Source organism: Dermochelys coriacea, chromosome 2 (genome assembly GCF_009764565.3).
Source record: "Dermochelys coriacea isolate rDerCor1 chromosome 2, rDerCor1.pri.v4, whole genome shotgun sequence".
Taxonomy (NCBI): domain Eukaryota; kingdom Metazoa; phylum Chordata; order Testudines; family Dermochelyidae; genus Dermochelys; species Dermochelys coriacea.
The window spans coordinates 242,075,132-242,093,982 of NC_050069.1; the positions used below are offsets into that span (position 1 = coordinate 242,075,132).

At 45.6% G+C, this 18,851-nt stretch overlaps 1 protein-coding gene across 1 annotated transcript in view; it reads left to right on the forward strand.

Moving 5' to 3' along the window:
• Window positions 1-18,851, forward strand: part of CCDC7 (coiled-coil domain containing 7) — a 294,105-nt gene that overhangs the window by 227,759 nt on the left and 47,495 nt on the right. Inside the window, 3 exon segments of the mRNA XM_043507137.1 lie at window positions 136-255; window positions 3,573-3,799; window positions 4,225-4,371. Coding sequence (XP_043363072.1) covers window positions 136-255; window positions 3,573-3,799; window positions 4,225-4,371 — 494 coding nt within the window.

The following is an 18,851-nucleotide window of genomic DNA, read 5'->3' on the forward strand; positions in this document are numbered from 1 at the left end:
ACAACTTGTAAGCAATTATAGCAGGCCAAAGAATCCAGCTCACATAATAAAATATCTCATGTAAATCAGATTTTAAAGGGAATATTTAAATACAATTTAACTATTGATGATTCTAAAGTATTTTTCTTGCCTTAGAGAGGAAACTATATGAGCTATCAGAAGCAAGAAAGGTTTTGCTTGCAAGTCTGGAATCAAATCTGAAAGATCTGCAACAAGCACAGGCTCTTGCATCTAGCCAACCAAGCACTATGACTGGTAAGTACAGAGCTAGGCTCTGATCCTGCACTCCTTACTCAGACAAAACTGCAGTTGAGTTTTGTGTTGCCATGTAAAGGCTTTTTGAGCCTTTCTAATGTAACTCTTCTGCCTGTCAGAGTTGGCAGCAACAAGGGTCGGATTCAGTATCTAGGGGTTCCATTCCAATAACACAATGCAAAACCGGCTCGAGGTCCCACGCAGTGACCTGGGACAAATATATACCACCCCCGCTGGGCGCCTCCAAGAGGTAATACTTCCCCTCTCGCAAGCACGTAGTCTGAGTGTAGCAAAAAGCCTTTTAATAACAGAGAAACAATGTGGCATTAAGTTGGGGAAACACCACCAACAGGATTCATAACACAACCCATGAGCAAAAAAACTCCACCCCAAGCAAATTGGGCCGTGTCCTTTCCCTTTGCAGTAATAGTAGGAACCTCAGATTCACATCTTGTATATTGCTTAAGATTTAATCAAGCTGATGGATGGGGTGATGTAATTTGGTTCCCTCTCCTTACCCAGTCTGATCAAGGCAACTTTTAGGATTAGGAAAATGGAAGTCCAATATGTAAATTTCTGTGGCCCAGCAGGTGGCAGCAATTGTGATAATGAGGCTAGCTGATATGCAGTGCAGTCTCTTTCTTCTCTCACTACTTTCTTTGTGCAAGCTTAAGATAATCAACACTGAGAAAAACAGTATGCCGAAAAAGGATGGCAACTTGGTCCTACCAAAAACAACCAATCAAAACACATATATTGACATTTCGTTCTAATGCCCCTTAGTATGTTGCTATAGCAAATTTGTAACCTCACAAGGAACTCTGAACTCCCATTTATCTTAAACACATCCATTTTGTACTAATTCTTTGTCTCTAACTTTTGTTTATCTTATGAAATGATTATATTCATAGATTCCAAGGTCAGAAGGGACTATTGTGATAACTTGCCCAAAATAATTCCTCGAGCAGATCTCTTAGAAAAAAAACATTCAATCTGGATTTTAAAATTGTCCATGATGGAGAATACCAAGAACCCTTGGTAAATTGTTCCAATGGTTAATTACTCTCACTGTTAAAAATGTATGCCGTATTTCCAGTCTGAATTTGTCTAGCTTCAACTTCCAGCCACTGGATAATGATATATCTTTCTCTGTTAGTTTGAGGAGCCCAGTATTAAATACTTGTTCCCAATGTAAGTACTTGTAGTCTATAATCAAGTCAACTCTTAACCTTTTCTTTAAGATAAATTGAACTCCTTGAGTCTGTCTCTGTAAGGTATTGTTTGCTAATCATTTAATCATTCTCATGGCTCTTCTCTGAACCCTCTCCAAATAATCATCTTCCTTCTTGATTTGTGGACCCCAGCACTGGACACAGTTTGCCAGTAGAAGTCACACCAGCGCCAAATACAGATATAATATAATCTCTCTACTCTTACTTGAGATTTCCCTTTTTATGCATCCAAAGATTGCATTAGTCCTTTTGGCCACAGGATCACACTAGGAGCTCATGGTCAGCTGATTATCCACCACAATCCCTAAATCTTTTTCAGAGTCATTGCTTCGCTTCCCAGGGTAGAGTTCCCCATTGTGCAAGTATGGCCTACATTCTTTGTTTCTAAATGTGCGTGTGTGTGTATAATTTACATTCTTCTTCTAATGCTTGCTCATATCGATTCCAATTAGGATGTGCGTGCACCTCATGCACAGCCATCAGAGAATTTTTACCCTAGCAACACCTGGTGGATCGGCTGTGGAGCCCCCTAGAATGGTGCCTTCATGGCGCTGGATATATACCCCAGCCGACCTAGCACTCCTTCAGTTCCTTCTTACCGCCCATGACAGTCGTTGGAACTGTGGAGCTCGGCTTTGCTGCTCTCCACTCTCCCTAGCATTTTTCCTAAACAGTTTGTTTATAGTTTATAGTTACTGGGTTTAATAGTTATAGTTTTAGTTATAGTTGCTTGTATTAGTGGGGTTGGAAGGGGTTTCCCTCCTTCCCATCTTTTGCTTGGGCTCATGCTCATGCTCATGCTTTAAGCCCAGTGGTTCCTGCTCTAAGCCCATGCCCATGGGCGATGCCCATGACTCTTGCCTGAAGTGTCTAGGGGAGTCTCATCAAGCAGAAAAGTGAAGGATCTGCAAGCGGTTTCGTCCCCAGACTAAGAAGGAGCGGGACTTTCATTTAAGAGAGCTCCTCATGGAGGCGGATCTTAGTCCTCAGCCTCCAGTGACGCGCCAAGACCCAGCACCAAGTGCTTCTGTGTGCAGCACTCCAGTGATAGGAACGGCACCACAGTTGGATTCTAATAGAGACCCGCGACACTAACATTCCCCGGCACTGCAACTGACATCATTGGTCAGGCACCGCTCCCACTCGCTTAGCCACAAGCGGCACCGCAAACTGAAAAAGGCTGGCCCATCTCAGCAGGTGCTACCCTCCCTGGGTCTGCCCACAGACCTGTGTCCCACAGCAGAGCCCCCAGGGGCACAAGTGGCAGCTTTGACACCGTTGACTCCGGCACCGAGAGCGGAGCCGTTGAGTCTGGTGCTATTGGACTCCCCGACTCGCAGCGTGGTTGAGATCCAGTTTCCATCTACTCCAGATTCCTTTGCAGCTGCAAGGGATCTGATTGACATGATAGTGTCGGCATCCCCTCAGCAGACCAAGGCACCAGCACCTGTTAGTGTGGCACCATCCCGGGACAAACCAGCTCTTATTCACCCACCGGCACCATCGGTTGAGCCACGGCACTGTTCCCATTCCTGACACCGCTCGCAGTCCCTGCACTGCTCTTCATCGCAGCGCCAGTTGTACTCACAGCACTGCTCCAACTCCCGGCACCATTTCAACACCACTCTGTATGCCGGTCACCATCCAGGAATAGATCCCGATCCAGACACCACTCCTGATGCTCCAGTCATCGTCACAGCCTAGGTCCAGATCCAGGCACCGATCCAGGTCCTGGCACCGGTCTAGGTCCTGATACTGCTCCCCAGCATCATGGCACCACTCGCCACTATTGCGGCACCAATCTCCAGCTTCGCAATACGGCTCTCCATCGTCTCGTCGATATGACTTGGTGCAGACCTTTTCGGCACCACCGTGGCCATCGTGTTCCGCCTCTCGTTTGTCAGAGTCGGAGGCAGGGTCGCATTTCTCAGACTGCCACCATTTGGATCATGGCCACCCGGATTCAGAGGCTGGACATTGGCAGGCACAGGAGCAAGGTCCCACTCAAGGGTCCACTTTGGCCCTTTTGGATACCCTGGGTGTACCACCAAGCCCAAGGTGCTCCGTCTGGGGCTTCTTGTTCAGCCCCATCCAAGCCACGGGTGCCAGAGGCTGCCACCACCAGCTGTCCTGCTCCTGGAGGCATGGAGACTGTGGTGTCATCCTTCCCGGCTCCAAGCCCTCCTCCAACTCCAGTTCCTGGTCCGGACACCGAGGTCGTGGGCTCAGAGCAACGGGAACCAGCTCAGCAAGAGGCTCCAGATGATCCTTTTCCTCCCGAGGCCGCCGCCGCCTCCTCACCCGATGAAGCAGTGGCGGGAACTGCTATATTGGGTCCCCCTCCAATAGACCTCCGCATCCACCAGGACCTTTTATGCAGAGTAGCATGGAATATAAACATACAAACAGAGGAGGTTATAGAGGTGGAAGACCCTGTGGCTGACATTTTGTCCGCAGAGGCTCCATCTAGGGTGGCCCTACCACTCATTCGGACCATTCAGGCCACTGCCAGAACAATCTGGCAAATGCCCGTATCCATTCCCCCGACTGCTAAAGGGGTGGAGTGGAAGTATTTCATCCCCTCCAAGGGATATGAGTACCTATCGCCCATCCACTGCCCTGTTCACTTGTGGCAGTCTCAGTGAACGAGAAGGAGTGGCATGGTTAGCAAGCCCCAGCACTCAAGTCAAAAGAAGCCAAGTGCCTTGATCTATTAGGGCGCAAAATCTTCTCCTAGAGGGGACTTCAGCTCCGGATCATGAACCAGCAGGCGCTCCTGAGCCGATACAATTTTAACTCTTGGAACTCCATGATGAAGTTCAAGGAGCTGGTACCTCCGGAGTCTAAAGAAGAGTTTGGGCCCCTGGTGGAAGAGGGCAAAGCAGTAGCCTGGACCTCATTGAAGACCTCCTTGGACACCGCGGACCCTGCCACTCAGACCCTCTCTTCAGGGACCGCAATGAGGCATATCTCTTGGCTACAAGCTTCTGGCTTATCACCAGAGCTTCAGCAAGCATTGCAGGATCTCCCCTTTGATGGAGAGGGCCTGTTTTCGGACAAAACTGACTCAAGGCTTCAGAGCCTAAAAAACTCAAGGGCCATAATGAGGTCGCTGAGCATGCATACACCAGCTACCCAGCGGAAGCCCTTTAAACCTCAGCCTCAATCCTCCTATCCCCCTCCTCGGCCGAGGCAGGATTTTTATAGGCGAAGGGGGCGTAATGGCAGGAGGAAGCCCTCCAACCACCAATCCGGCCAGGGCCCTTCAAAGCCCTCGGCAGGTTCCAAACAAAACTTTTTAAGGGACGCCCGTTGACGATGTACCGGACCTCATTCAGGATCCTACCCCACCCTTCTTGAATCATTTATCCCATTTCCACCATGCTTGGTCCCTCTTAACCGTGGACTGTTGGGACCTTTGCATGGTGGAAAGGGGATACTCTCTTCCCCGCCCTCCCACCCACCCCCGTCCCTTTTCATGAGCAACTCCTCATTCAGGAGGTTCAGACGCTCCTCACCATGCGGGCGAATGAGGAGGTTCCAAGGGAGCCAAGGGGTAGGGGGTTTTACTCCCATTACTTCCTAGTCCCCAAGGCAAAGGGCTGCTTCGGCCTATCCTGGACCTGTGCGGACTCAACAAATTCATGGTAAAGTTGAAGTGCCGCATGGTCTCCTTGGGCACCATTGTACTTTCCCTGGATCCTGGTACACCACCTGCAACATGAAGGACATGTATTTCCACATAGGTTTCAGAGTAGCAGCCGTGTTAGTCTGTATTTGCAAAAAGAAAAGGAATACTTGTGGCACCTTAGAGACTAACAAATTTATTTGAGCATAAGCTTTCATGAGCTACAGCTCACTTCATCGGATGCATTCAGTGGGAAATACAGTGGGGAGATTTATATACACACACATAGAGAACATGAAACAATGGGTTTTATCATGCACACTGTAAGAAGAGTGATCACTTAAGATGAGCTATTAGCAGCGGGGGAGGGTGGCGGGGGAGGAAGGGAGGAAGAAAACCTTTAGTGGTGGTGATCAAGGTGGGCCATTTCCAGCAGTTGACAAAAACGTCTGAGGAACGGTGGGGGGAGGGGGGGAAATAACATGGGGAAATAGTTTTACTTTTTGTAATGACCCATCCACTCCCAGTCTCTATTCAAGCCTAAGCTAATTGTATCCAGTTTGCAAATTAATTCCAATTCAGCAGTCTCTCGTTGGAGTCTGTTTTTGAATTTTTTTTTGTTGAAGAATAGCCACTCTTAGGTCTGTAATCAACCAAAGAGATTGAAGTGTTCTCCGACTGGTTTTTGAATGTTCTAATTCTTGACATCTGATTTGTGTCCATTTATTCTTTTACGTAGAGACTGTCCAGTTTGACCAATGTACATGGCAGAGGGGCATTGCTGGCACATGATGGTATATATCACATTAGTAGACGCGCAGGTGAACGAGCCTCTGATAGAGTGGCTGATGTGATTAGGCCATATGATGGTGTCCCCTGAATAGATATGTGGACACAGTTGGCAACGGGCTTTGTTGCAAGGATAGGTTCCTGGGTTCGTGTTTTTGTTGTGTGGTTGCTGGTGAGTATTTGCTTCAGGTTGGGGAGCTGTCTGTAAGCTGTCTGTCTCCCAAGATCTGTGAGAGTGATGGGTCATCCTTCAGGATAGGTTGTAGATCCTTGATGATGCGTTGGAGAGGTTTTAGTTGGGGGCTGAAGGTGATGGCTAGTGGCATTCTGTTGTTTTCTTTGTTGGGCCTGTCCTGTAGTAAGTGACTTCTAGGTACTCTTCTGGCTCTGTCAATCTGTTTCTTCACTTCAGCAGGTGGGTATTGTAGCTGTAAGAATGCTTGACAGAGATCTTGTAGGTGTTTGTCTCCATCTGAGGGGTTGGAGCAAATGCGGTTGTAACGTAGAGCTTGGCTGTAGACAATGGATCATGTGGTGTGGATCTGGGTGAAAGCTGGAAGCATGTAGGTAGGAATAGCGGTCAGTAGGTTTCCGGTATAGGGTGGTGTTTGTGACCATCGCTTATTAGCACCGTAGTGTCCAGGAAGTGGATCTCTTGTGTGGACTGGTCTAGGCTGAGGTTGATGATGGGATGGAAATTGTTGAAATCATGGTAGAATTCCTCAAGGGCTTCTTTTCCATGGGTCCAGATGATGAAGATGTCATCAATGTAGCTCAATTAGAGAAGGGGCATTAGGGGACGAGAGCTGAGGAAGCGTTGTTCTAAGTCGGCCATAAAAATGTTGGCATACTGTAAATACTCTAAAATAGTGGCACCAACAAACTTTCTGTACTGGGCACAACAAAACTCTTATTTAGGGAGTGCCCAACTGTCGGTACTGACAACATACCACAGACACTCCTTTGTGGTACCAAATGAACCCATGGTACTGCATGAGCTCTGGTATCCTGGAGACCTGATGGTTGGGGAAGAACCGCAATCCCCATTACTTGGTACCAGGACCCCAGTACTGAGCACATCTCGACAGCCAGAATCGCTCTTGGCACTGAGCTGTATACTGCAAATACCCCAGTCAGCTTCACCCTTACCCACTGACGAATCTGACACTGGCCAGGAGGAGATCATTTCCCTGGACTTTATTGTGGCCCACTGTCACACTACAAGGGTCCTCCCCAATTCCATTAAGCCAACCTACAATCGCGGTATGGGCCCCCTGAGGTAAGCCCACAGCCCATGCCGCCTTCCATCCTCACCCCCCCAAGGTCATATTGTAATTCTTGGGCAACGCACACACACATGTCACGACCATCTCCGGTGTCTCTCAGGGAGAGTCCACCAGATGGTTTGCTACAGCCTGGTTGTCCAGAACACCTGAGTTAGCGCAGGAGGAAGCTTTTTCAGAACAGGAAAAAGAACCTGAAGAGGAAGCTACCCTTCCAGCACACTTCTCCTCATCTCTCCCAGTTGAGGCTGTGCTGCTCACCCCTCATCACTAGGTGAAGATTTTAAGAATTTTCTGGATTTTACCAAGAGGGTGGCAGACAAGCTGCAGATTCCCCTACTGGAGGTGGCAGATACACATCACATGTGGGGGAATTTCTACACGCCACCTTCTCATCTAGAATTGTCTTCCCAATTAATGAGGTGATTCTAGATCCTACCAAAGTCATCTGGCAGACACCAGTCTCTGTCGCACCATCCAGCAACAGAGTGTAAAAAAACCCCAACCCAACAAAAACAAAACGAACAAACAAACCCTACATCTCTACCCAAAGAGGCAGACTTTGTTTTCAACATCCGCAACCCAACTCCATCATAGTGGATGTGGTTAATGCACGAAGCAAGCAACATGATGCCAAGTCAACTCCATATGAACATGCTTGGCAAGATGGTGTATTCATCAACAACATTACTGTTTATGGCCAAATACAATTTTATTAATTATGGGAAACCCAGTGTATTTCTGGAACATTACTGGAAACACAAAAAGAACAGATTCAGACCATTCTTAGAGATGGTCAGTTAATAGCCAGACTGATCCTAGAGATAGCACTGGATGTAACTGTTACAGCTGCTCTCCCAGTCTCCATGACAGTGATACTGAGGCGGGTTGTATTGTTTTTGTTTTTTTGGCTACACCTCTCTAGATTGACCAAAGAGCTACCGACTTCCAGTTTGAAGGGCCAAACTCTTTGCGGAGAAGACAGATTTTCTCTCCAATTCCTGAAGGATTCTCGGACCTCATTACACTCTGTAGGAATCTACACTGTGGGACAGAAGAGAAGATGTACCTCTCAACCACACCGCAGGTCACAATCTTCTCAATACCCACCATCTCAGTGCTGTTATGAGCCACAGTGTAAGAGGACAAGGGCTCAAAAGTGGGAACAGTCTGCACCCCAGTCCATGACCTCACAAACTGCCTCTTATAAGCACTTTTGATGACTCGTCGAGGGCCTGAACAATGATACCTTACAACATCAGCTGCCATCTATACACCGGTCATGTCACTCAGAAGTTACCTTATCTGGATGACTGGTTGCTAAGGGGTCAGTGTCAGCCTCAGGTACCGTCCAGGGTGACGCTCATCCAATCCACCTGTGATGCACTAGGTGAAGTCACACACACAGACAAATCAATTCTGTCACCTGTACAAAAGATAGTGTATAAGGGCACTCTTGGACTCTATGAAAGCTAAGTATCAGGGGATAGCCGTGTTAGTCTGTACCCACAAAAACAACAAGGAGTCTGGTGGCACCTTAAAGACTAACAGATTTATTTGGGCATAAGCTTTCATGGGTAAAAAACCATGTTTTTATGAAAGCTAAGGCCTTCATTCCACAGCTAAGATTCCAGATGATGCTGAATATTGCTCTGGACCTGAAGGCCCATTCTACTATGACAGTTCAAACTTTCCTCAGGCTTCTAGGACATAGCCTTATGCCCTTGTATAATTTGACATGACCAGGCTTCATCTTAGGAAACTACAAGAGTGGTTAGCATTGGTATATTTATTGATCTGCCATGCTGTAGACTGGCTAGTCTCGTCAAAACAAGTCTTGACGTCTTTAGATTAGTGGACAGACCCTTCAAATGTTTGTGTCGGAGTTCTGTTCACCTTAGTCACACACACTTCTGCCCTGGATTGGGGGGCTCACCTCTGGTCCCTACAGACTCAAGGTTTATGGCCTGCCCATGATTTGACTCTACATATAAATATCAGAATTGAGGATCATCTGTGTAGGTTGTTTGGCCTTCCTTTCCCATATCATGCTGTCTGGAGTGGTTCATAACCATGAGTGCCTACCTCATGGCAGACTGTCAAAAACAAGACAGATACCCCTGTGATACTCTGTACCTCAAAGTAGCACCCTAGAACTCCCATATTCACCAATGTCGTATAACTATGATATGTTTTGTACAAAGTATGCCTTGCGCGATATCATTTTAAAAGTCTTGATCTGTTGAACAATAATCTGTTAGAGTGTATGTTATCATTGTATGTGAAGTTATGAATTATTTCTATGTGTGTTACTGAAATACGGTGTGAGGTTGGGAACACCCACAACCAGCCTTTCAGGTACATCAATAGTCAGACGGTATTAATGGCTCATCAACACACAATCCACTATCTTAGAGACTTCTCAGAGAAGGTCGAACTAACCCACGTCACATGCAAAGATCTTACTTTTACCAGCTTAGGAGGTTTTCATGCAGGTCCCCACATCTGTACCCTAGAATTCAGGTGGGGAAGGAACCTTGACAGCTCCTGACATCTGCACCCACCTGACTAACTGAGAGGCTTTTAACTAGTTTCAGCCAGTCCCTGATTGGTTTCAGGTGTCCCAATCAACCTAGTTTTCTCCCTGCCTTCTGGAAAGTTCTTAATTGGCCCCAGCTGTCTTAATTGACCTGGAACAGCTGCCATTTAACTTATTCTGGTACCAGGGATTTGTTTAGTCTGGAGCTAATATATCTATCTCCCACTACTTCATAGCCATCTGGCCTTGCCCTGTCACACACCTTAGAGACTAGCAAATTTATTTGGGCATAAGTTTTCCTGGGCTAAAACCTACTTCATTGGAGGCTTGCAGTAGACAAAGTAAAAATGATTTCCCCATGCTAATTTTTCCCCTAGTGTTACTCACACCTTCTTGTCAACTGTTTGAAATGGGCCATCCTGATTATCACTACAAAAGTTTTTTCTCCTGCTGATAATAGCCCACCTTAATTGATTCATCTTGTTACAGTTGGTATGGCAACACCCATGTTCTCTGTGTATATATATTTTCCTACTGTATTTTCCACTGCATGCATCCACTGCATACGAAAGCTTATTCCCAAAAGATTTGTTAGTCTCTTAAGTGCCACAAGTACTCCTCAGGTTTTTTTTAAGAGAATCTACAGTTTTCCTTAGGTCAAGTTTCATGCAGTGAAATCATAATTTAGAGACCCCAAGTTTTTATTTTGGAACATATGGTTCAATCTGATTTTATCTATTGCCTGAGACAGGGTGAGTTATCTTCTATGCTCTTTACTCTGTCAGTTCTGTGCCATATAAACAAGCTACAGACAAAGCTAAGCATCTTATGAAAAATCAACACATTGCACAATCCATTTTATCCTTCCCCGCTGGCAAAACACTAGTTGAGAAACCAGTCTAGAAACTTTGTGTGGTGTAACCTCTTTTTTGGCAAGTAATTGTAATTATTGTTTTTGTTGTATTTGGCCCTAATCTTGCAGACCCACATCTGCATAATTTCACTACTATATGTATCCCATTGAAATCAATGAGACGACTCATGGTGAAGTTGAACCCATGCATAAGCATTTGGAGGACCAGGGCCTTAGTGTTTCAAGGTACTAGACAGGAAAGGGGCCCACTAGAGCTGGGTGCTGATGATAGATGACAATTCCTGCCCTGAAGACTGTACAATCTAAGGCCCTGCTTTTTCAACTACCGGGGCACAGAACACATTGTCCTCCCACACTGTAATTTGCAGCATCAGGGTCTAAAAGGACAAAAACAGACTAAGGCACTGTCTACACCACAAACTTGGGCAGACACAAGTAACATTGGCATACAGCTACCCACGTTAGTATAGTGCTCGTGTGTGTGCATACTTTGCTGCTTTAATTGGCACTGTGCATAATCACCAAGAGTGCTTGTGATGAGGCAAAGTGTGGTAGGTATCCCAGAGTGCTTGTGTTGAGGCATCATGGGTAGGTATCCCAGCATGCCATGTGCCATTGTTCAGAGTAATGTCTTTTGGAAAGTTTTCACAATGTGGTGTTAGGTAGAAATGAGTCATGCAGGGATCTGTTGGAGCTGGGGTCAAGCTCCCAGCATGCAAATTTATCCATCCCATAATGCCATCCATATCCTGTAACTTTTGTACCTTTTTTAAAAATCCCACAAATACTTGTGGCAGTTTTTGCATCTACTATCTTTGACAGAAGATGGGACCACATCATAATGCAGATTTGGGACAACAAGCCATGGTTGCAGAAGTTTCAGATGTGAAAAGCCACATTCCTAGATCTGTGTGCTGAGTTCTCCCCAGCCCTCCAGCGAGAGCTGTACTGACAGTTGAGAAGTGAGTGGCAATTGCATTCTGGAAGCTTGCAACCCAAGATTGCTACTAGTCAGTGGGAAATCATTTTGGAATTAGAAACTCTACAGTGGGGGTCATTGTCATGCAAGTGTGTAGGGCCAATAATCATCTTCTGCTATGAAGCACTGTGACTCCCAGCACTGTACAGGATACAGTAGATAGATTTGCAGTAATGGCGTTCCCAAACTGCAGTAGGTTGATAGATGGTATGTGCATTCCTATTTTAGCACCAGTCCACTTTATCATAGAGTACCTCAACAGCAAGGTCTACTTTTCTATGGTTATGCAAGGTTTGGTGGATCACTGTGGACATTTCACAGATACCAGTGCAGGTTGATCAGGGAAGGTGCATGATGCTAGCATCTTTAAGAACACAGGACTGTATGGATACATACTTTCTTGACCAGTGGATTACCTTTAGCAATATTGAAATGCCAGTAGTGATTCTGGGACCTCAGCCTACCCTTGCTCTCCTGGCTCATGAAGCCATACACTGGCCACCTCAACAGCACCAGGGAAAGATTCAGCTACTAGCTTATCAGATGCAGAATGACTGTTGAATGTGCTTTTGATAAATGGAAAGGATGCTGGCATTGTTTACTTAAAAGATTGGATCCCAGTGAGAAAAAAATCCCAATGGTTATATCTGCCTGTTGTGTCCTGCATAATATCTGTGAGGCAAAGGTTGCCATCGGGGTGGAGAGCAGAGCTGGAGTGACTGTCTGAGGAGTTTTAACATCCAGACACAAGGGCCATTACAAGAGCTCAGTTAGGAGCTATGAGTTTCAGGAGGCTTTGAAAGAGCATGTTAGCAGTCAGCCACATGTGCTGTGCTGAAGTGTGCTCTGGTGCTGAAGGTTTGAGAGCAGTTGGGAATTGTATAGTGCTTGGTGTACATTTATAAATATCACACTGTATTTTACTGAACCTACAAATTACATGGTTCTTGCAGTATATTTATACATATGATGGTATTTTTTCAACCTATAGTTCTATGGTGCTGTATGCTTACAAGTACTGGGTGCTTTGAGTACTGTGTGTTGTGAACTACCAAGATGTATTTATTAAAAAAAATAAAATAAACTTATTGAGTGACAAAAACAGTGCAAAAAACCCAATGTGCAAATAAAAAAGACAACACAGTTCAAACTTCTAACATAAATTAACAGAACAGACTTTTAAAATTAGAAAGGCAACAACCACTTTTGTCCATTTCAGTGCACAAAATGCGGTCCATTTTGGCTACATGTACACTAGCCATGGCTCTCATAGGTTAATGTATGTGAAGCTGGTGGTTATCCTTACTGTCTCCTGGTGTGGAAGTGTACGGATGTGGCCTCTGATGCTGTGTGGAGGGGTGGGGGATGTTGGGAGCTGTTATAATGGAGTTCTCCAGGGACTGCAAAGGGTGTCTTTTTAAATGGAGGATGGGCTGGGCACCATCTTTACATTTAAATATTGTAAGAGAAAATTAATGCACACACTTATCTCAAATTCCTTCCCATTCACTGGGCTTCTCTGTGTTTGTCTGGAGGGACTAGCTAAACTGCGGTGGAGTTCAAACAGCTCCTGGCTTGTGGCATAGCTGGATTCCCCCATCACATTTCTCACTTCCTCCTCCTCACCTTTTTGTCCTCCTCCTCCTCCTTGCTCTTCACTGCAGGGGTCTCTGTCTTGGGCACCTCAGTAGTCTGCAGGGTGCTGGTGGGCTCTCTGCTAAGTATGGCATAGAACTTGTAAAAGCAGCAGGTCTATGAATCAGCACCAGATTGATTGTTGGCCTCCCGGGCTTTGTGTACACGTGCCACAGTTCCTTCACTTTCATGTGCCACTGCTTCTGATCCCTGTTGTACTATATTCACCTGCATCCCCCATGCAATCTTTCATAGATGTGCATGTTTGTGTGGCTAGTTCATAGCTGTGCTTGCAGTCTCTTCTCCCCACAGGCTCTGGAGATCCAATACCTCCCATCTGCTCCAGGCAGGGTTGTAGTTAGAGTGTGGAACTGGCATGGTTAGTTGGGCAACTGCACACAACAAGGGAGAACTGCTAGGTTAGCTTGCCACACTGGGCAATCAGGAAATAACATTTAAAAAATTCATAGAATGTTTTAAGAGGGAGTGTGTGGCTTTTGGTCTCCTTGACCCCTGGGCAGTGGAGTTCACATTTCTGACCAGAGCGGTCATGGTTGCAGGGAATAGGGCATTGTGGAACTGCTGCTGGAGGCTCAGTAGGTTGACCACCCAGAATTTCAATTTCTTTAGGAACTTGTTTTACTGTCTCAGATCTAAAATGGGTTGAGACTCCTTTTTGCTTTTGGAATCAGGAAGTATTGGGAGTAAACCCCCTGAATAACAGGGACCTCTTCTACAGCTCGTACAAGAAGCAGCAATTGTGTGGATAAAGTCTTTCTTCCACGAGCAAGGCTTCAGATGATGTAAAGCATCATTCTGGGCACAAAATACTTATCCTTTCACCATGGTAAGAAGGTGTTTGAGACTTCTAGGGCTCATGGCAGTGTGCGCTTATGTAGTCCAATATGCCAGGCTATGTTTCAGAGTGCTACAGGACTGGTTGGCTGATTTGTATTCATCAAGAAAGCACCATATAGACATGATAGTTCACATCTCAGATTGAATCTTATCCTCCCTAGATTGGTGGACAGATCATACCAACATTTGCAAGGGAGTTGCCTTTGCCCTGCCTGAACAATCACTCACCTTAGTCATCGATGCCTAGATCTGGGTCAGGGGGCTCACTTGGCTCTTCTAAAGACACCAGGTCTCAGATCTGCTCAAGATCTGTCTGCATATAAATGTCAGGGAGTTGCAAACTATCCAGTTAGCTTGCATGGTGTTACTTCCACACATCAAAGGGAGGGGCTTATTCGGTCTGACCAATACTACATGGCCAAGTTTTATGTAAATAAACAAGGAGGAGCCCAATCTTCGCTGCTGTGAGGAAATCATTCTACTCTGGGACGTCTACATTGCCAAGTGTATACTCCTGAATGTGGCTTATCTTCCTGGGATCCACAGTATGCTGGCAGATTGCCTGAGCAGGCTGTTGATCAATCACTACAGTGGTCAATTCACCCAAACATAGTAAGGTCAATTTTCCAGCTTTGGGGAACTCCCCAAGTGGATCTATTTGCAACAGAAGTCAACAGAAAATGTGTGTGTTGCTCCTGAGTGGGTCACAGCCTGGATCGTTGACTGACACTTTTCTACTGCTGTGATCAAACAAACTCCTGTATGTTTTTCCTTCTCATTCCTCTTCTTTCTGAAGCTCTGTACAAAGTCAAGCAGGACAAGACTCATCTTGAACTCATTGCCCTGGTGTGGTCCTGTCAACACTGATTTTCAGAGTTGTTAGACCTATCAGTCACTCCCCCACTGTCACTCCTGCAACACACAAACCTGATTTTGCAGAATCACAGCCACCTCTTCCATCCCAATCTACAGACCCTTTATCTGATGACCTGGAGACTTTGTGACTGTCTGGGGGGGGGGTGTTCAGGAAGTGCTACTAACTGGTGGAAAATCATCAACTCAGCGTACTTATCTGGCTAAATAGAAGAGGTTCTTCATCTGGTTCAGACAAAGGAGTTTCCCTGGTCCACACCTCTGTTCAGCACATACTGGATTATCTTCTGTCCCTAAAACATCAAGAGCTCAGAGTGCATCTAATGTCTATCTTGACCTTCCAGCCACCTATTGATAACCATTCTCTTTTTTCAATTCGCTGCCTGTAAGATTTTTAAAGGGCCTGGACAGACTAGTCTGAGAAAAGCTGGTAGGTCCCCCTTTGAGCCTCTGGCAACCAGCTTCCTGTTCCACCTTTCTGTAAAGGTGGCATTTTTAGTTGCCATTACATCAGCCAGGAGAGCGGGGGAATTGAAGGTGTTAGTATCAGATTCTTCATGCACAGTTTTAAACACAAAGTAATCTTCTTACTAACCTTCTTCCCAAAGCCTCATGGTCATTGTCAAGGTTCCTTCCCCACTCTGAACTCTAGGGTACAGATCTGGGGACCTGCATGAAAGATCCCCTAAGCTTATTCTTACCAGTTTAGGTTAAAACTTCCCCAAGGCACAGATTTCTTTCTTGCCTTGGGAACCAGCTTAGGTTAAAAACCTGGTACGCTGTCACCACCAAGCGATTTAAACAAAGAATAGGGAAAGAGACCACTTGGAGATGTCTTCCCACAAAATATCCCCCCAGGCCCTACACCCCCTTTCATGGGGAAGGCTTGATAATAATATCCTCACCAATTGGTACAGGTGAACACAAACCCAAACCCTTGGATCTTAAGAAAAATGAAAAATCAATCAGGTTCTTAAAAGAAGAATTTTATTTAAAGAAAAGGTAAAAGAATCACCTCTGTAAAATCAGGATGGTAAATACTTTGCAGAGTAATCAGATTCAAAACATAGCGAATCCCTCTAGGCAAAAACTTAAGATACAAAAAGGCACAAAAACAGGAATACACATTCCCTCCAGCACAGCGAATTTCACAAGCCAAAAAACAAAAGAAAATCTAACGCATTTTCTAGTTAGATTACTTACTAACTTTACAGGAGTTGGAAGGCTTGCATCCTTGATCTGTTCCTGGCAAAGGTATTACAGAGACAGACAAAACACTTTGTCCCCCCTCCAGATTTGAAAGTATCTTGTCCCTTCATTGGTCAGTTTGGGTCAGGTGTCAGCAAGGTTACCTTAGTTTCTTAACTTTACAGGTGAAAGCGGTTTGCCTCTGGCCAGTAGGGATTTTATAGCACTGTATACAGAAAGGTGGTTACCCTTCCCTTTATATTTATGACGCCCCCCCCAAATCACAGATAGGGTGAAACACTGGCTGTGGTTTCTTCCTGGAGCTCCAGGAGAAAACAGAGTTAATAAGATACATGAGTCTCTAAATATACTACTAACTGTATAAAGACTAACAATATTAGTTAAGGACGATTTTAACCAGTTGATTCTGGGAAACTTTCACGGGAGAGTGCATCAGCCACTTTGTTAGAAACTCCTGAAATGTGTTGTATGTCGAAATCAAAATCTTAGAGAGCTAAACTCCACTGAATAAGTTTTTTGTTATTTTCCTTGGCGGTATGAAGCCACTGTAGCACAGCATGATCGGTTTGCAGGTGGAAACTCCATCCCCAAACATATGGGCATAGCTTTTCCAGAGCGTAGACAATGGCATAACATTCCTTTTCACTGATTGACCAGTGGCTTTCCTCTCAGACAGCTTCTTGATGAGAAACACGACAGGATGGAACTCTTGATTTGGTTCTTCCTGCATTAAGACTGCTCCCACACCAGGCTCGACACATCTATGGTTACTAGGAATGGTTTGTCAAAGTCTGGGGCCGTTAGCTCAGGGTCAGATATGAGTGTTGCTTTCAGCTGGTTAAAGGCCTTCTGACACTCTTTAGTCCACTGAACTGCATTTGGCTGTTTCTTTTTGGTTAGGTCTGTCAGTGGGGCGGCCATTTGGCTGTATTGTAATATCTGGCCAAGCCTAAGAGGGATTGGACCTGTTTCTTTGACTTTGGGACAGGCCACTTTTGGATAGTATCCAGTTTGGCCTGTAGGGGGTTGATAGTTCCTTGACCCACCTGGTGTCCAAGCTAAGTCCATCTGTTTAGGCCTATTTGACACTTCTTAGCCTTAACAGATAGTCCTGCCTCCCTTATGTGCTCAAAGACTTTTTGTAGATGTTCCAGGTATTCTGCCCAGGAATCCGAAAATATGGCCACATCGTCAAGGTAGGTGACTGCATATTCTTCCAATCCCTCTAGGAGACCATCTACAAGTTTTTGGAAGGTGGCGGGTGCATTCCGCAGCCCGAAAGGGAGCACATTAAATTCATACAGCCCGACATGTGATGAAGGCTGACCTTTCCTTGGCAGAGTCATCTAGTGGTACCTGCCAGTACCCCTTGGTTAAGTCCAAGGTAGAGATGAACTGGGCCCATCCCAGTTTCTCTAATAGTTCATCTGTACGTGGCATTGGATAGTTGTCTGGGCAAGTTACAGCATTTAGCTTATGGTAGTCCACACAAAAACGTATCTCCCCATCTGGTTTGGGAACCAGAACCACTGGAAGAAAAGGAGTACTTGTGGCACCTTAGAGACTAACAAATTTATTAGAGCATAAGCTTTCGTGAGCTATAGCTCACTTCATCGGAGCTGTAGCTCACGAAAGCTTATGCTCTAATAAATTTGTTAGTCTCTAAGGTGCCACAAGTACTCCTTTTCTTTTTGTGAATACAGACTAACACGGCTGCTACTCTAGAACCACTGGAGATGCCTATGCACTGCCAGAGGGGCAGATTACACCCATCTGTAGCATGACCTGGATCTCCCACTCTATAGCAGTTTTAGCTTGAGGAGACACCCGTAAGGTTGGTCACTAATTGGGTGAGCATTACCTGTGTCAATGGAGTGGTATGCCCGTTCAGTCAGTCCTGGGGTGGCTGAGAATGTTGGCGCCTAGCTAGTGCACAGCTCCTTGATCTGCTGTCACTGCATACGCCCAAGGATCATGGAGAGGTTCACCTCTTCCATGCCACCAGCACTTTTCCCTTCATAGTAGACACCTTCAGGCCACTCAGCGTCATCTCCTCCCTGGGTTGTAAACTGACAAACCTTTAATTCTCTGGAATAAAAGGGCTTTAGAGATTTAATATGGTAAACCTTAGGCTTTTGGTTGGAGGTGGAGAACGCTATAAGATAATTAACGGCTCCCAGGCGCTCTTGGACCATGAATGGCACTTCCCACGACGCTTCCATTTTATGGGCCTGGAGTGCCTTTAAGACCATGACCTGGTCCCCTACTTTGAAGGAATGCTCTCTGGAATGTTTATTATACCAGACTTTTTGCTCTTTTTGAGCATCTTTTAGGTTTTCTTTAGCAAGAGCTAAAGCGATTCAGAGGGTGTTTTGTAGGTTGGTTACAAAGTCCAGAATGTTAGTTCCTGGAGAAGGTGTAAACCCCTCCCATTGCTGCTTCACCAACTGTAATGGCCCCTTAACCTCGCGGCCATATACAAGTTCCAATGGTGAAAACCCTAAACTGGGATTTGGTACAGCTCAGTAGGCAAAGAGCAACTGCTGCAACAGTAGGTCCCAATCATTGGAGTGCTCATTTACAAATTTATGTATCATGGCCCCCCAAATTTCCATTAAACTTCTCCACCAGGCCATTTGTTTGATGGTGGTAAGGGGTGGCAAGCAAGTGATTTACCCCATGAGCTTCCCAAAGGCT